General features: G+C 52.6%; 1 protein-coding gene across 1 annotated transcript; it reads right to left on the bottom strand.

Annotated features, from left to right (window-relative positions):
• Nucleotides 1-10804: 10804 nt before the first annotated feature.
• LOC102151355 (nuclear pore-associated protein 1-like) lies at nucleotides 10805-16463 on the bottom strand. Its single transcript, XM_038525508.1, has 4 exons — nucleotides 16113-16463; nucleotides 15738-16045; nucleotides 11297-14640; nucleotides 10805-11154 (listed from the first exon to the last, which is right to left on the bottom strand). Exons 1-4 carry the CDS (start codon nucleotides 16461-16463, stop codon nucleotides 10805-10807), a joined length of 4353 nt encoding a protein of 1450 aa, XP_038381436.1.
• Nucleotides 16464-17848: the final 1385 nt, after the last annotated feature.

Here is a 17848-nt window from a genome sequence, read left to right as displayed (position 1 = left end):
ACATGTAAATCGAAAAAAACATTTTTGAAGGAAAAATTTGTATCACATATATTAAAAATATAAATAACCTTTGAACTAGTAGCTATACTTCTAGCAATTAACCTCAGCAAATAATCAGATGCGGACAAGATTTCTGATGGTGTTTATTTCAATATTTAATATGGAGATAAAAATAATATATGATATGTAAATATAGATATATGTTTAATATAGAAATTTTTTAAAAACAGCTTTTGGCCTAAAATAAGGAATTGGTTAAATTAATTCTGCTATATAAACAGATATAATATTAAGTAATAAAATAATTTTTGGAAATCATAAAATTACTTTATTATATGAGGAAAGTACAAGATAATCAGCAAAATACATGTTTCTTTTTTCTTCTAAAGATTTTATTTTTATGTAATCTTTACACCCAATGTGACACTGAAGCTTACAAGTCTGAGATCAAGAGTCACAAGCTCTATTGACTCAGCCAACCAGGGTGGCCCTAGAATATAAGATTCTGTGTGCACATTTGTATTTTGTGTTTGTGTATAGAACTGGATCTATATATTTATGGGGATACATATAGAAGAAAATACACCACCATGTTAACTATGATTTATTTAGGGTTTATTTCTATTCCTTTCTTTACTTCTTTACCAGATTTTCTACCATGAACATAGATAACTACTGTATTACTTTCCTATTGCTCCTCAAATTGCCACAAACTTGGTGACTTAAAATAACACCAATATATTCTCTCATAGTGGTGGTCAAAAGTCCAGAATTGGTTTCATTGGGTAAAACCAAGGTGTTGGTAGGGTTCCACTACCAAATATATTCCTTGGCTTATGGCCATTTATAGTCTTCCATTTATAAAGAATACCACTCAAGGATCCCTGGGAGCTCAGAGGTTTAGCGCCTGCCTTCAGCTCAAGGTGTGATCCTGGAGTTGTGGGATCGAGTTCCACATCAGGCTCCCTGAATGGAGCCTGCTCCTCCCTCTGCCTGTGTCTCTGCCTCTCTCTCTCTCTTTCTTTCTGTGTCTCTCATGAATAAATAATAATAATAAAAAGAATACCACTCAGTCTCTGACTCCATCCCCACATCACCTTCTTCTCATACTCCGACTTTCCTATAAGGATAATGTAAGGACAATTACAACATTCTAGATTATCTAGTCTTAAGGATAATTCAGGATAACCTTCCTATCTGAGGATTTTTAGTCCAATCAGATCTGCAGTTTCTTTTGTCAAATCGAGTGGCATTCCCAGGTTCCCAGGATTAGGACAGGATACAGATATATTTGAGGGCCACTCTTCAGCTTACTTCAACTATTACTATTATTAAATTAGTTATCACTGTAGATATGCATGCTTCACTATAACAATCCTTCAAGAGGAATTTATTTTTTTAATGTTATGGAACATAATATATATTACTAGAAGATACAGGTGAAGAAGAGGAAAAGATATATTCTGAGTGCTCAGTATATGTTTTGAAATTCAATCTGGGTGATTTACAAGAACAAAGACATAAATAAGCATTTATGATTGAGGAGAGAAATTTAGGAACCCCTACCAGCATGTTCTGAAAGAACCCCTGCCACAAGAAGAAAACCATGAGGACTGTCACTAATATTTCATGTAGGCCAACCACACTGATACCTACAGAATTCTGATGATACTTTTTATTCAATAATATATGTCTGCTTTCAGGAAAATGATCCCAGGGACAGCTACTGAAAATTTACCATAGAGACAATAGCTATACTAAATATATAAAGATATTCCCCACTCAAAAATATCAGAATATATTGTTTGCTAGCAAAAATTAATCTATAGCAATGTCCATACCAATGTTAGATATCACTACAAGAAAGGAAACCATCTCACTGCACATTAAAGGAACTCACAAAAATTTACACGTAGTCATATTTAGTGCCCTAAAATCATGTTATTTATGTTATTCATCTGTTATTCATTGCATCAGAGAGCGCTGTTATAGTATTGAGGAAGCAAACTGGCTAGGTGCAAAACTACGTATATTATGATCTCAAACATCTTAAAAATAACAAAAAGAAGCTAAAGAAAGTAAAAGCAATATCAAAATATGTATTGTGGATCCTTAAGATGGTGGAGTTATGTGACTATTACTTTTTGGAGTTTCCAACCCTGCCGTTGTTTATACTATATTTTTATAATCAGAAAGGGGAAAAAACACAATAAAAGGTATTGAATTGGCTTCCTGTAAATATTGACTCAGTTATTGAGTGAAGGGAAGTGTTACAACCTGGGAATCTTTCATTTTCCACTGTGCATCAGTCCAGAGGAGAAAAAAACATGCCACCCTTTTTGTTTAGAGGGTGCACCATTACATCCACTAAGTGGAAATGATGATCGTTATCTGTTAGGTGACCTGGAAAAGGAGGAGATCTAGCAATTCTGGATATATTCTACTTTATAAACATTAAAAGAAATCCATCCCCAGTGGGAAATGTAACCCTGAAAAAAAAGGAGGGGGTTAGATCTAAGCAGAGAGCTATATACTCACAGATATTATCAAACGACAGAAAATAAAAGGATTATGTGTTACAAATTCTTTAGCCTAAAAAGATACAATATGATACAGTATGCTCCCCTCATCTGTACTATGATATTTATGGGGGTCCCCAATGCTTGCCATAGACAGTACATACGAAACAATTTTACTCTATTTTCTTTATCAAGTTTTCATTAAAAATTCGTATCATAATTCATTGTGCCTTTACTTCCATTTAGTCCTCTTTGTATGAAGCAGGACAATATTTCATGCTCGAGAATTCACAATAAACATTTCAAAATGTCAAGCTATATCTGCTTATTCATAATTAAATAAATCAGCCTTTTAATCCTTTAATCTATTCTAGAAACAGAATAATTAAGCTAGAACAGGGATTGTTCCATCTGATTCAAAACATTTTGAGGTCAGAGTCTCAGAAGAGAAATTTTTCACATGTTTATTTGCTCTAATTCGCATAATTGGTATGTTAAAATGAACAAATTAGAAACGAGCAACCAGAGGGTGCTGGATTAGCATGAGTCTTAAAAGCTTTGCAGCTTCTTCATATAATTATTGAGGAGGCATGTTTAATTAGTATACCACACATTAGTAACAATTAAACATAGTCAGGGTCAGGAAATTAACCCTTTTACGATTTAAAGTTGGCATTTTAATTTTATAGTACTCTCTCAGCACAGCAGAAATGTTCATTTATTTCGATATAGTACTCTGATACTGTTATAACATTAAAAATCACTCTCTTTGATATTATTGTAATACACTAGTTTACAGGTAGGAAGATGAGATTTTAGTTTCTAGAGATACCTATATGACTCTCATAAATGTGAAAGTTCAGTACTTAAAGGAATGAGGATGCACGTACAATTTCAAGTGACTGTGCTTTGCTAGCTGGACTCTTTCTGAGTCGAGTGAAAAATAGAATGGAAAGACTTACATAGTTGCTCCATTTCCTAATCTCACATCTTGTACCTCAATTGAAAGGGGTTAAGAGCCCATTAAATTCTCTTCTTGGTCCATAAGCTTCTTTTCAGTACCTTTCCCAGGTTGCAAAGAAAATTTCCTGAAGGTTAGCCATTAAAGATTACTGTACTCCTGAAAATCCTTGACTTATGTCTTGAAACATGGGGTCATTTTAATTATCTATGGATGAAAGACAGTGGTTTGACTTCAACTGACTTTAGGTGTCTCTTATGATGTATAACATCATAAGGTTTGGAAATACTGACTCCTTCATTACAGTGTGAGGAATGCTGCATTTTCTCAGCTTTTAGTTTTTATTTTTACCCTGTGTGGTTGATGACTACCGATGCATCAATTCTAATTTCTATGGATAAAGAAATGAGAATAAAAAACAACCACAAATTTGAAAAGCAGGCTTATAGATATTACCCTTATAGTTTCCATAATGGAGGGATCCTCCCTTTGATCAAAGATATTCAAACTGCTCTCAATAATTATTATAATAACCAAAGGATAAAGAAGGTGGTAGAGGTATGAAAGTACTTTGTGATCATTTATGTGTATACAATCTTTCATATTGAATGGTGATATCTGATTTATGATCTCAAACTTAAAAAAAAAGATTGTATTTATTTGAAAGAGAGAGAGTGAGAGAAAGAGAGAGAGAGAGAGAGAGAGCAGAAGCAGGGGGAGGGGCAGAGGGAGAAGCAGGTTCCCAGCTGAGCAGGGAGCCCAAGGCAAGGCTCAATCCCAGGACTCTGGTATCATGACCTGAGCCAAAAGCAGGCCTTAACAGACTTAGCCACTCAGGAGCCGCAATCTCAAACTTTTTTTAAAGATAGTTCTCAAATGGAAGAGAGATTGCCACCCTATTGACTACACATTTCTATTAATTGCATATGCAATATATTTAATATGGATGAAATTTATATTTATTACAGAGTTGTCCCATGTTAATTGTGATTAATATTTGGCCTTTTCTATGGAAGGTGAAAATAAGAAATAAAAGCAAGATGAGTTGTGTGGAGACATATGAACCAGAAAAGGTGTTTTTACATCTGAGGCCATATTATGTCATTGGGATGAATTTACCAAAGCCCAGGATCTATCCTTCAGATCTGAGACTTGGAATCATGAAATTTTTAGGATGCTGACTACAATTTCTGTTCCCAGGGAAAGACACATTACACTAGCAAACATGAATAACATTTGAAAATAGAATGTCAGGACACCTGGGTGGCTCAGCAAGTTGAGTGTCTGCCTTTGGCTCAGGGTGTGATCCTGGGGTCCTGGGATCAAGTCCCACATCGGGCTCCCTGTGAGGAGTCTGCTTCTCCCTCTGCCTGTGTCTCTGCCGCTCTCTGTGTGTCTCTCATGAATAAATAAATAAAATATTTTAAAAAATAAATAAAAGGAAAATAGAATGTCAAGTTATGAATGTAATGATAAATTAAAATTTTAAAAATTACAACATTCTATGCCTCCATTTTTGGATGATAAGATGGAGAATAATGTCCAGTTGGTCATCTGCTTATGAGTTCAGTGAAATTTTCCATGAGGAGATAGCATCCAGTCAGAGCAAGAAAGATATAAAGCAGCAAGCCATGTCAAAAGGAAGGTATTATCATTCTAGACCAGGAAATAAACCTAGAAGAGGTTCTGTGTGGCTAGAGTATGTATCGCATGAGCAAGAGAGTGGTCTGTGATTCAAAGTAAATTTCACTTCTCTTTTGTAAATCTATGACCCCTCCACCCTACTTCCCAATCACAGAAATGAACATATCTCTAAGGTCCTTCCTGCATTCCATGACAGTCCTCTTTATGTGTGCCCAGAAACAATTCTACTGACTTCCTTTCACCCAGCTGCCACTACACCGGAGCCAGAGGTAATAGAAAAACTTGTGCAATCACTCCATTGGGGTTGGCTACCTCTCTCCAGTGACAATGGTTATAATCTCATCATGGCCACTAGGGAGGGGATATTGTTCTCTACACTGCTTGGCTCCACATCTGGGGCATGGGCTTTTTTATAGTTCTCCCTCAGTGCAGCTGAGGCCAGATTAGTCCATTTGAATGCGGCTTTACTGAAGCTTAGGGATAATGGAAGAGATTTCAAACTATCTCACAACTTCAGATGACCCTAGAGCCTCTTATAGGACCAGTTATTGGCCTGGATCCCAGCCTATCCATGTCTGTCAAGGGACAGTGTGCCACTCAATACCAGATCTGCTGTAGAACCTTCAAAGTCATGAGGTTCAAGCTAAATTCCCTCCTAGCTCCAGAGGGAACAAATGGTGTCTTCAGTCATAGCTTCAGGCCTAATTCTGCAAGTCTTAATTCTCTATTGTAGGATTAATCTCATGTCAGGATGATTAATAGCAGAAACATCTATTCTACTGAGATGTGATCTGGCTCGATTGTCCTTAATAAGCCAGATAATCATGGAATAATCTTACACTTTTAATACAGTTCCCAAAGCCTGTATATGTTCTAGGATTGTCACTTCTCATCTCTTATGCTATGATAGCCAAAACGACATGGCCAAAGACAGAAAATCTGAACCCACTTACTAATTTAACTCTTACCCAGCCAGCCTTTTGATGTGCACTCCCAAATTTTACCTCTGGGTACACTACTTTTTCTACATTTTTATAGGTGACTAACTTTTAATTTTTTAGTGCCATCTTCTAACTTCATATATATTATGAAAATAACTTCACTGGATAATCATATTACAGTCAAAATGTACAGCCCTGTGAGTCATTCTTTCACATTTAGATGACTATCTTTCTATATTCCATTTTAGAAAATATATTGATCCCATAGTTTAACACTATTTTAAAAAATGTTTTTTAAGTGTTTATTTAAATTCAATTAATTAACATAGAATGTATTACTGGTTTCAGAGGTAAAGCACAGTGATACATAGTTTAACTTTTAATCACCACTCCTTTTCAAGTCCTTGGGAGATATTTCTTTGTCACTGACATGCACAAACATCATTTTTCCTCATGGAAGGAAAAAAGCCAATATCCTACAGAGTTTCTTAACTGAGCAGTTAATATAAAACTACTGGCTCAAATCTGTCTTCTCTGGGTGAAGTGGGAACACGTAAGAAAGATTGGCCTAAGTCTAAACTAGGAAGGCACCCAAGAAAACATTTAAGTAGTTTTAGAAAACTAAAATCGTAGGGTGGTTTCCTTTCACTCATCAAGGGTTATTCAACCTCTATTGAGGTCAGAGTCGGGGGAGAGGAGAGCGAAGCACAGAGGGTGGAGGCAAGGGCGAGTCACCTCATCTCTCCCTCCTTTGGACCTTCCTTCCTCCTGGATTCCCATCCCTTACACTCAAAATGCAGATTTCAGGTTCTGTGCGTGCAGCCAGAACCTGTGGCTACTTCCACATTCCAGTCACTGAGACACAGAAAATTTGGCACAAAGTCTGGTTCAACCCACCCCACTCACATAGGTCAATTCTTTCTCTACTGCCGAGACAAAAAGACACACGAGCAAAGGCAGATTAGTGAGAACAAAGTTTTATGGATATAGAGGTATATCTACGTAATCTGGGAAAGATAAGAGCCCATTGAGGCTCTGATACAGCAAAATCCATTTACTATGACACAGAATATGTGGGGGAATATCTGTTCTGTAGAGGTTGAGATTCATGACAAAAGAAAGGAACCAGTTGGTGGCGGCTCCTAGACAGGCTATGAAGGTTCCCTAGCCCTGGGAGGCCTGTAGCCCTGCCGCCCTGTGATACCTGCAGCCCTGCATCCCTGCTGCCCTGCTGCCCTACAGCCCTGCGGGCCTGTGAGGCCTGTAGCCCTGCCCCCCTGGAGGGCGGTAGCCCTGCTGCTCTGGGAGGCCTGAAAAATTGTTGCCCTGTTGCCCTACAGCCCTGCTCCCCTACGAGGACTGCAGCCCTGCCACCCTGCTGCCCTGCCGCTCCTCCGCCCTTGGAGGCCTAAAACCCTGTAGCCCCACAGCACTGGGAGGCATGCAGCCCTGCCCTCTGCTGCCCGGCGACCTGCCGCCCTGCTTCCCTGCAGCCTTACCGTCCTGTGAGGCCTGGACACCGCCGCCCTGGGGGCCGACAGCCCTGCCACCCTGCCGCCCTGGGAGGCCTGTAGACCTGCTGCCCTGCTGCCCCGTAGACGTGCTGCCCTGCTGCCCTGCTACCCTGCCTGGTGCCATGCAGCCCTAGCGACCTGGGAGGCCTGCAGCCCCGTTGCCCTAGGAGGCCTGCAGTCCTGCCACCCTGTTGCCCTACAGCCCTGCTGCCGTACAAGGACTGCAGCCCTGCCGCCCTGCTGCCCTGCCGTACTGCCGCACTTGGAGGCCTAAGGCCCTTCAGCCCTGCCACCCTGCTGCCCTGCAGCCATGCTGCCCTGCTGCCTTGCTCCTTGGCTGCCCTGGGAGGCCTGTAGCCCTGCTGCCCTGTGATACCTTCAACCCTGCATCTCTGCAGCCCTGCCGCCTTGCGATACCTGTAGCCCTGCCACCCTGGAAGGACTACAGCCCTCCTGCCCTGCGGCCTTGCAGCCCAGCTGCCCTGCCTCCTGGCCGCCCTGCGAGGCCTGCAGCCCTGCCGTTCTGCGAGGCCTACCACCCTGCATCCCTGCTGCCCTGCAGCCCTGCGGGCCTGTGAGGCCTGCAGGCCTGCCCCCCTGGAGGACCATAGCCCTGCGGCCCTGCAAGGCCTGTAGCATTGTTGCCCTGTTGCCCTACAGGCCTGCTGCCCTACGAGGTCTGCAGACCTGCCGCCTTGCTGCCCTGTAGCTCTGCCGCAGTGCCATATCTGCAACCCTGACGCCCTGCGAGGCCTGCAGCCCTGTGTCCCTTCTGCCCTGCAGCCCTGCTGCCCTGCTCTACTGCCCTGCAACCCTGCCTCCCTGCAGCGTTGATGCCCTGGGAGGCCTGTAGCCCTGCCACCCTAGGAGGCTTGCAGCTTTGCCGCACTTTGCCCTGAAGCCGGGCGGCCCTGTGAGGCCTGCAGCTCTGCGGCCCTGCACCCTGAGCCCTGAACCCTGAGAGGCCTGAAGCACTGCTTCCCTGAAGCGCTGGAGCCCTGGGAGGCCTGAAGCACTGCTGCCCTGCTGCCCTGCATCCCTGCCGACCTGCTGCCCCACAGTCGTGATGCCCTGGGAGGCTTGAAGCCCTGCACCCTGCTGCCCTGCATCCCTGCCGACCTGCTGCCCCACAGTCGTGATGCCCTGGGAGGCTTGAAGCCCTGCACCCTGCTGCCTAGCCTCCCTGCCGCCCTGCCGCCCTGCTGCCCTGCAGCCCTGCCTTCCTGCTGCCCTGTAGCCCTGCTGCCCTGCTCTGCTGCCTTGCAACCCTGGCTCCCCTTGCCGTGCAGCCCTGAAACTCTGAGAGGCCTGCAGCCCTGCTGCCCTAGGAGGCTTGCAGCTTTGCCACCCTTTGCCCTGAACCCAGGAGGCCCTGTGAGGCCTGCAGACCTGCCGCCCTGCACCCTGAGCCCTGCAGCCCTGCGAGGCCTGTAGCACTGCTGCCCTGAAGCCCTGGAGTCTTGGGAGGCCTGAAGCAGTGCCACCCAGCCGACTGGCCTCCATGCCTTCCTGATGCCCTCTGCCCTGCAGCCCTGCAGTCCTGCCTCCTTGGGAGACCTGCAACCCTTCCACCTGCTGCCCTGACCCGAATGCCCTGTGAGGCTGGCCATCCTGCCGCCTTGCTGTCCTGCAGCCCTGCCACCCTGCTTCCCTGGGAGACCTGAAGCATTGCCGCTCTGCTGCCCTGCATCCCTGCCAAACTGCTGCCCCGCAGTCATGATGCCCTGGGAGGCTTGAAGCCCTGCCACCCTGCCGACTGGCCTCCATGCCGCCTTGACGTCCTACTGTTCTTCAGCCCTGATGCCCAGTGATACCTACAGCTCTGCTGCACTGGGAGGCCTGCGACCCTGACTCCATGCTGCCCTGTAGCCCTGACGCCCTGTGAGGCCTGCAGCCCTGCGGCTCTGCACCCTGAGCCCTGCAGCCATGCGAGGCCTGTAGCACTGCTGCTCTGAAGCCCTGGAGCCTTGGGAGGCTTGCAGCCCTGCCTCCCTGCTGCCCTGCAACCCTGCTGCCCTGCTGACCTGCCTCCCTGCTGCCCTGCTGACCTGCCTCCCTGCTGCCCTGCAGCCCTGCCTCCCTGCAGCCCTGCTGCCCTGCAGCCCTGCCGACCTGCTGCCTTGCAGTCCTGCTGCCCTGCGAGGCTTGCAGCCCTTCCACCCAGTTGCCCTGCACTCCTGCCACCTTGGGAGGCTTGCAGCCCTGCCTCCCTGACTGCCCTGCAGCCCTGCTGCCCTGCTGACCTGCAGCTCTGCTGCCCTGCAACCCTGCCTCCCTGCTGTCCACACAGGTGATTTGATATTTTAGTGATTTAGATCAGAGCTGGGCTGATTATTGAAAAGGACCTGTTCTAGTGCGCTTAAGCAGCACAATAAATTCTAAGTCAACTGAAATTTCTAACACACATAGACAGAGCAGGCATGTATGTGCTCTTTTTCCATTTGCTTCTCCGGGCTCAAATCTGTCTTCTCTGGGTGAAGTGGGAACACGTAAGAAAGATTGGCCTAAGTCTAAACTAGGAAGGCACCCAAGAAAACATTTAAATAGTTTTAGAAAACTAAAATCGTAGGGTGGTTTCCTTTCACTCATCAAGGGTTATTCAACCTCTATTGAGGTCAGAGTCGGGGGAGAGGAGAGCAAAGCACAGAGGGTGGAGGCAAGGACGAGTCACCTCATCTCTCCCTCCTTGGGACCTTCCTTCCTCCTGGATTCCCATCCCTTACACTCAAAATGCAGATTTCAGGTTCTGTGCGTGCAGCCAGAACCTGTGGCTACTTCCACATTCCAGTCACTGAGACACGGAAAATTTGGCACAAAGTCTGGTTCAACCCACCCCACTCACATAGGTTCATTCTTTCTCTACTGCCGAGACAAAAAGACACACGAGCAAAGGCAGATTAGTAAGAACAAAGTTTTATAGATATAGAAGTATATCTACGTAATCTGGGAAAGATAAGAGCCCCATTGAGGCTCTGATACAGCAAAATCCATTTACTATGACACAGAATATGTGGGGGAATATCTGTTCCGTAGAGGTTGAGATTCATGACAAAAGAAAGGAAGCAGTTGGTGGCGGCTCCTAGACAGGCTATGAAGGTTCCCCAGCCATGCGCAGAGCACAGAACAGTGGACCAAGAACTTGCACACACAGCGCTGGCTCACCAAAGTCAGAGGGGTGCCCTGACTAGGGGCAGGCCCACATGTTCCAAGAGTGGAGATTTCTCTCTAAAAGGCATGGCGGTATCCCCCATTGCACCACCAGTGCTGTGGCTTGCGGGGGTTCTGTGTGCTCTGTAGGAATGGGGGACCGTGATGATGTCCAGTCGCAGTAGGTACGGTGCTGTTCCCGGGAGCACCAGGGGCCTTAGACACAGGTAGGCCCCCAGGGGTCTGAGGGCGGTTGCCGATACAGAGGGCTGCCATCATAGACACGATGATGTTCTCATCTGTGCTTGCATCAGGTGGGCCCCCGGTATGCTGACATAAAGCAGGAATTCCAGGTCTTCCAGTCGTGGGAGTGATGTTGTTCCCCGCCTTCACACCACTTACCTGCTGGGCAGGTGGGCCCCGGGTGCCTGGCGGGAAGGTAGAACTAGAAGTGCATCGAAGCACTGAGATCTCGGTGCTGCTTCTTGCAACTAAAAGTGAGGTCGTGTGGCCAGGCAAGGCCCTGGTGCTCTGTAAGAGGGAAACACGCACGAGCTTGGACACACAGACCTTTGTGGTGGTGGCGTTTCCACACGGAGAAGTGCTGTGGCTTGGGGGGGGGTCCTTCCCCGGATTTTGTTCTTCCTGGTGATCCTTGGGGGCACGTACTGGCAGTGGGCGCACCAGCGCCTCCAACAGGGGGAATGGTGGTGTTTCCCATCACAGTACCGCCTGTGATTTGGGCAGGTGGGCCCCTGGTGCCTGGATGGAAAGTGGCACGAGAAGCATGTCCCAATACTGGGACAGTACTAGCCCTTCCTATAGCAGCAGCTGGACTTCCATGCGATGGATTGGAGGCTATCTGACCAAGAGGACGAGCCGAAGGGGTGCTGGATGTCGCCTTCAGTCCAGCTCCAACGTTGAATGCTCCTGATGCCTGTGAGGGAATGGACCCTGGTGTGGACACATTAAGCCCATCCATGGGGATTGCAGGTCCCGCCAACATCTGTGTGTCTGTAGTGGTATCCGGGCGTGGTGAGCCACTCGGGACTGCAGGTCCCACAAAGGTCTGAGGGCCTGTGGTGTTAGGTTTTACTGGTGAGCGACTGGGGACTGCAGGCCCCACGACGGTCTGTGGGCCTGTCGTGGTACCCGTAACCGGTGAGCTACCGTTCCCAGTGCTAGGGATCCCAGTGGGACCTCCAAAGCCAGTCGTGGTAGCACGAGGAGTGTGGAGAATACCTGGCTGGTTACCAAAGGCCGTCTGCTTGTTGACAGTGGTGCCAAAAGGAGAGCCCGCAAACCCCGATTGCATTGTGGTCCCTCCGGGTGGCTGAGTTATAGGAGTGGCCAGGCCGATAGCCTGTGTTGGGGCAACTGTTTTTCCTAACAGGGAGGAATTGTTAGGCTGTTGCCCATTGTGACCTCCAATTGTGGGCTGAGAGGCGATTCCTGGGTTGGGATGCATCGGAACGGGGGTCTGTATGCTGGCCGACTTTTGAGGGAAACTGGTAGAGCCGTGGGCCAAGGCAGTGCTGCTGGTAGGTGGTGTGTTGCCAGAACCGGGACGTACCTTGTAAAATGACGAGTGGTTCTTCTGGGACCCAGGGGGGGAGTGAAAGATGACAGCCCGGGAGGGAGATGTGGTATCCATGGCATCGGGGTCAGAGTGAGGGGCGATTCCTGGGTTAGGATGCATCGAAACGGAGGCCTGTATGACGGCTGACTTTTGAGGTAAAGTGGTAGAGCCATGGGCCAAGGCAGTGCTGCTACTGGGTGGTGTGTTGCCAGAAGCAGGAAGCGCCTTGTAAAGTGGCAAGCGGTTCTTCTGGGACCCAGGGGGGGTGTGGAAGATGACAGCCCGGGAGGGAGATGTGGTATCCATGGCATCGGGGTCAGAGTGAGGGTTGAGGTTTGCAGAGGTGCTGCCCACTGGAGTGGTGGTGGCTCCAGAACTCAGGTTGGGCAAGCCAGTGGCGATAGGAGCACCGGGAAGAAAAGCTGTTGGCTGCCTCCCAGCAAGAGTCCCATGTGTGGGCTGAGGGGTGATGTGGAGGCTGAAGAGTTGATCAGGAAGTGGGGTGGGGCCGGGGGCCATCGACGCAGGTAGACTGGCGGAGGCTGCAACTTTCGCAGGGCATCTGCGCTTCATACTGCGATGGCCCCGGGAACACGGAGGACAGCTCATGCTGGAGTGTGGGGGCGCGCGGACGATGACAGCCCGGGAAGGAGACGTAGTGTCCATGTCCACGACAGCAGGATTTGAAATAGGCTTGGAGGTCAAAGTAGATGACTTTGCTGCGATGGTAGAAGAAGTCGGTTTAGAGGTGCCAGGCCGGACTGCAACGACAGAGCTCCCTGTGGAGCGGCCTGGAAGAGGGGTCGTTAGGAAAAGAGGGGGAGAGTCTACACACATAGGGGTTGGGGATTCTTTTGCGCAGGAGGGTGGGTGTAAGGAGGTTGAGGTGCTCGAAGGTGTGGGGCGGTCAGAGGTCGGTGCTGTAGCCCTGCCTGGAGGAAGAGGACCTCCGCGAAGTGGAGTTTCCCTAATGGGGCTGGAAGTAAGGGCAGGAAGAGCATCAGCAGGAAGAGCAAGGGGAGGAGATTTCGGGACTCCGGGTCCTGTTTCCCGAGCACCAGGCTGTGTTGGGGAAGCCGGCGGGACAGAGAGGGTCGGGGGCCTGGCAGAAGGGTCAGCCGAGGCGGTGGGAGGAGCAGGGACTTGGGCAGCGGGAGCGGCCGCGGGCGGGGAGCCTGCAGCCTCCGAGGCAAGTGGCGGGGAGCAAGGGGCAGGCCGAGCGGCCCAGCAGCCTGCCGCGATCTTGGTTCTGTCCTTCAAGAGCTTGTTCCTCGGACACTCGGTGTTCGGCAAGGTGCCCAGGTTCTTGTCAAGAGCAAGGCAAGGAAGCTTCGGGGGTGCGGGCAAGTCCCCTCGATCCCACAGCAGTGGCAGTGGTGGCGGCAGTGGCAGACAGAGAGGCATGGCTATTTTCCGCTTGTTCTGCCTGCTGCTGGCACGTGCTGGTGGCAGAGGGCTCCGCGGTGACACGCCCGACGGCTTCTGAGCCTGCGTGTCCCTCCTCGACCCGCCCCGCGTGCTCTGCACAGGCCGATGGTCTCCAGCCTCCGCCTCCTCGGTGCACGTCCCCTGCGGCAAGGGGCAGCTTGGGCTTGGGCCCGAGAGCACCGCCGCATCCCTGTCGGCCTTCGCGAGGGCATCTCCCACGGGACCACGTGAAGAGGTGGCAACACGGCCTTCAGAGGAGGACCTCGGAGCCCTCGGGGTGCTGTCCCACGAGCTCTCTCCGGAGGGCACGAGACGTCGGTCCAGAGTTGCAGGGCTGGCTTGCCGGAGGCTGGGAACGCCACTGGTGCCCGGGGGCTCGGATGTCCAGGGTGTCCCCCCACTGCTCCGGGGGCGGCCACTCCCACCAAGAGCCTCGGTCTGTTCTCCGGGGTGCTCTGGGACCTTGTCCTCCGTCCCCTGTGGGCTGCAAAGGGGGCGGGGAGGGGATGGTACCTGACTGGCAGCCTTGGCTCCCTGTGCAGGTAGTGAATGCAGGCGCCTGAACGCGCGCCCCAGAGCAGGGATCCTCCCAGTCCTCGAGGGCCGGCACCCCAGGGAACTGCGCGCAGACAGCCCCGGTTGGCCCGGAGGGTCCCTCCAGTTCAGCACGGGGAGGAGGCCCAGAGGGGGGCCCGCGGCCTGAGGGAGCGGGTACCGCCTCCTGGGCTCCCCGTGGCAGCGAGCCGGTAGGGGCCTGCGATCCCGGGGGAATGGCCTGCGCCCAGAGCAGGGGGCAGGGGCAGGCACGGCAGGGTGGTCGCGGCCAGGACGGGCGGTGTCACAGGCAGGGGTGCCCAGCGGGCGGCTGCGGCCGGGCAGGGGCCGGCGGCGGGGAGGGCGAAGACACCTGCCAAGGAGGTTGCCCATGCAGGGCTAGCTGTGCGCCCCAGAGTCGCGAGCTGGAGCCAGACCTGAGAGGGTCTCCGAGGCGCCTGGCTCCTCTGCAGGTGCAGCACACCTGGGCCGCTGAGCGCTGCGCCCGGCCATTGTGAGGTGTCCCTAGAACACCTGCGGGAGCCGCCACTCCGGGGCCCCTCCCCGGGCAGGCAGTGGGCGGGGCTTGGGGCCGCGCCCACCAGCAGCCCGAGGTGGGCGGGGCCGCCACCCGGGGCGGGGCGGGGCGGGGCGGAGGCGGTTGAGCCCCAGCCTGGCAACCGCCAGCGTGGGGGAGGGGCGCGGCCTGGGACTGCAGGGGCCAGGCCCGGAGCACTCAGCCCCGAGGGTGTGCGTGGCCACCCTTCCCCGGGGAAGCCGAGGAAGGCGAGCTCAGGACCCCCCAAGGCCCAGAGGCGCTGACTGGCCTGCTTCCCCGAGGGCCTGCCCTGCAGCCCTGCTGCCCTGCTGCCCTGCAGCCAAGCCACCCTGCTCCCCTGCAGCCCTGCAGCCCTGCTGCCTGGCAGCCAAGCCAACCAGCTGCCCTGCGAGGCCTGCAGCCCTGACGCCCTGGGAGGCTTGAAGCTTTGCAGCCCTTTGCCCTGAAGCCCGGCGGCCCTGCGAGGCCTACCGCCCTGGCGCCCTGCAGCCCTACAGCCCTGCGGCCCGGGAAGACATGCAGCCCCACTGCCCGGCTGCCCTGCAGTCCTGCTGCCCTGGGAGGCCTGCCTCACTGCCGCCCTGCTGTCCTGCTGCCCTGCTGCCCTGTAGCCCTGCTGCCCTGCTCTGCTGCCCTGCAACCCTGACTCCCTGCTGCCCTGCTGCCCTGACGCTCTGAGAGGCCTGCAGGCCCTGGTGCCTGGCGGGAAGGTAGAACTAGAAGTGCATCGAAGCACTGAGATCTCGGTGCTGCTTCTTGCAACTAAAAGTGAGGTCGTGTGGCCAGGCAAGGCCCTGGTGCTCTGTAAGAGGGAAACACGCACGACCTTGGACACACAGACCTTTGTGGTGTGGTGTTTCCACACAGAGAAGTACTATGGCTTGGGGCGGGGGCAGGGGGGGGGTCTTTACCTGGATTTTGTTTGTCCCAGTGATCCTTGGGGACACGTACTGGCAGTGGGCGCACCAGCGCCTCCAACAGGGGGAATGGTGGTGTTTCCCATCACAGTACCGCCTGTGATTTGGGCAGGTGGGTCCCTGGTGCCTGGATTGAAAGTGGCACGAGAAGCATGTCCCAATACTGGGACAGTACTTGCCCTTGCTATAGCAGCAGCTGGACTTCCATGCGATGGATTGGAGGCTATCTGACCAAGAGGACGAGCCGAAGGGGTGCTGGATGTCGCCTTCAGTCCAGCTCCAACGTTGAATGCTCCTGACGCCTGTGAGGGAATGGAACCTGGCGTGGACACATTAAGCCCATCCATGGGGATTGCGAGTCCCACAAACGTCTGTGGACATGTAGTTGTAGCTGTGTGGTGAGCAACTGGAGACTGCAGGCCCAACAAAAGTCTGTGGACCTGTAGTGTTACGAGGGCCTACAGGCCCCACAATCATCTGTGGTCCTGTGGTGGTAGCCGTGAGTGGTGAGCCACTCGGGACTGCAGGCCCCACGACGGTCTGTGGGCCTGTCGTGGTACCTGTAACTGGTGAGCTAGTTCCCAGTGCTAGGGATCCCAGTGGGACCTCCAAAGCCAGTCGTGGTAGAATGAGGAGTGTGGAGATACCTGGCTGGTTACCAAAGGCCGTCTGCTTGTTGACAGTGGTGCCAAAAGGAGAGCCCCAAAACCCCGATTGCATTGTGCTGCCTTGCAGTCCTGCCGCCCTGAGAGTCCTGCAGCCCTGCCTCCCTGCTGCCTGCACCCCGGCCGCCCTGTGAGGCCGGCAGACCTGCCTCCCTCCTGCCCTGCCGCACTTCGATGCCTGCTGCCCTGCAGCCCTGGGAGGCAGGCAGCTCTGCTACCCTGCTGCCCTGGTACCCTGCCTGATGCCATGCAGCCCTGCCACCCTGTGAGGCCTGCAGCCCTGCCACCCTGAGAGCCCTAGACCCCTCCTGCCCTGCTGCCCTGAAGCCCTGCTGCCCTGCGAAGCCTGTAGCCTTGTTGCCCTGGGAGGCCTGCAACCCTGGCTCCCTGCTTCCCTGCAGCCCTGACGCCGTGAGAGGCCTGCAGGCCTGCTGCCCTGCACCCTGAGCCCTGCAGCGCTGCCAGGCCTGTAGCACTGCTGCCCTGCATCCCTGCCGACCTGCTGCCCTGCAGTCGTGATGCCCTGGGAGGCTTGAAGCCCTGCCACCGTGCTGCCCGGCCTCCGTGCCACCCAGACGCCCTGCTGCCCTGAAGCCCTGGAGCCCTGGGAGGCCTGCAGCCCTGACGCCCTGAGAGGCGTGCAGCACTGATGCCTTGGGAGGCTTGCAGCATTGCCGCCCTTTGCCCTGAAGCCAGGCGGCCCTGTGAGGCCTGCAGCCCTGACGCCCTGGGAGGCTTGAAGCTTTGCAGCCCTTTGCCCTGAAGCCCGGTGGCCATGGGAGGCCTGCAGCCCTGATGCCCTGCAGCCCTACAGCCCTGCTGCACTGGGAGGCCTGCAGTCCTACTGCCCGGCTGCCCTGCAGTACTGCTGCCCTGTAGCCCTGCTGCCCTGCTCTGCTGCCCTGCAAATCTGGCTCCCTGGTGCCCTGCAGCTCTGACACCCTGAGAGGCCTGCAGCCCTACCACCCTGGGAGGCTTGCAGCTTTGCCGCCCTTTGCCCTGAAGACAGGTGGCCCTGTGAGGCCTGCAGCCCTGTGGCCCTGCACCCTGAGCCCTGCAGCCTTGCAAGGCCTGTCGCACTGCTTCTCTGAAGCCCTGGAGCCCTGGGAGGGCTCAAGGACTGCCGCCCTGCTGCCCTGCATCCCTGCTGACCTGCTGCCCTGCAGTCATGATGCCCTGGGAGGCTTGAAGCCCTGCCACCGTGCTTCCTGGCCTCTGTGCTGCCCTGACGCCCTGCTGCCCTGAAGCCCTGGAGCCCTGAGAGGCCTGAAGCACTGCTGCCCTGCTGCCCTTCATCCCTGCCGACCTGCTGCCCTGCAGTCGTGATGCCCTGGGAGGCTTGAAGCCCTGCCACCGTGCTGCCCGGCCTCCGTGCCACCCAGACGCCCTGCTGCCCTGAAGCCCTGGAGCCCTGGGAGGCCTGCATCCTGCCGCCCTGGG

This window comes from Canis lupus, chromosome 1 (genome assembly GCF_011100685.1).
Source record: "Canis lupus familiaris isolate Mischka breed German Shepherd chromosome 1, alternate assembly UU_Cfam_GSD_1.0, whole genome shotgun sequence".
Classification (NCBI taxonomy): Eukaryota; Metazoa; Chordata; class Mammalia; order Carnivora; family Canidae; genus Canis; species Canis lupus.
The sequence above is the reverse complement of the archived record's forward strand: the minus strand, read 5'-3'. Positions and strand labels throughout refer to the sequence as shown.

What these genes read in the sequence shown, in the direction of transcription:
- LOC102151355 (XM_038525508.1), bottom strand. Translation starts at nt 16,463, where the DNA reads ATGCAATCGGGGTTTTGGGGCTCTCCTTTTGGCACCACTGTCAACAAG. An exon ending in ACAACTACATGTCCACAGAC is followed by an intron (nt 16,046 to 16,112) that starts GTTTGTGGGACT and finishes ATTCCCTCACAG; the next exon opens with GCGTCAGGAGCATTCAACGT. An exon ending in GAAACGCCACCACCACAAAG is followed by an intron (nt 11,155 to 11,296) that starts GTCTGTGTGTCC and finishes CCTTCCCGCCAG; the next exon opens with GCACCCGGGGCCCACCTGCC.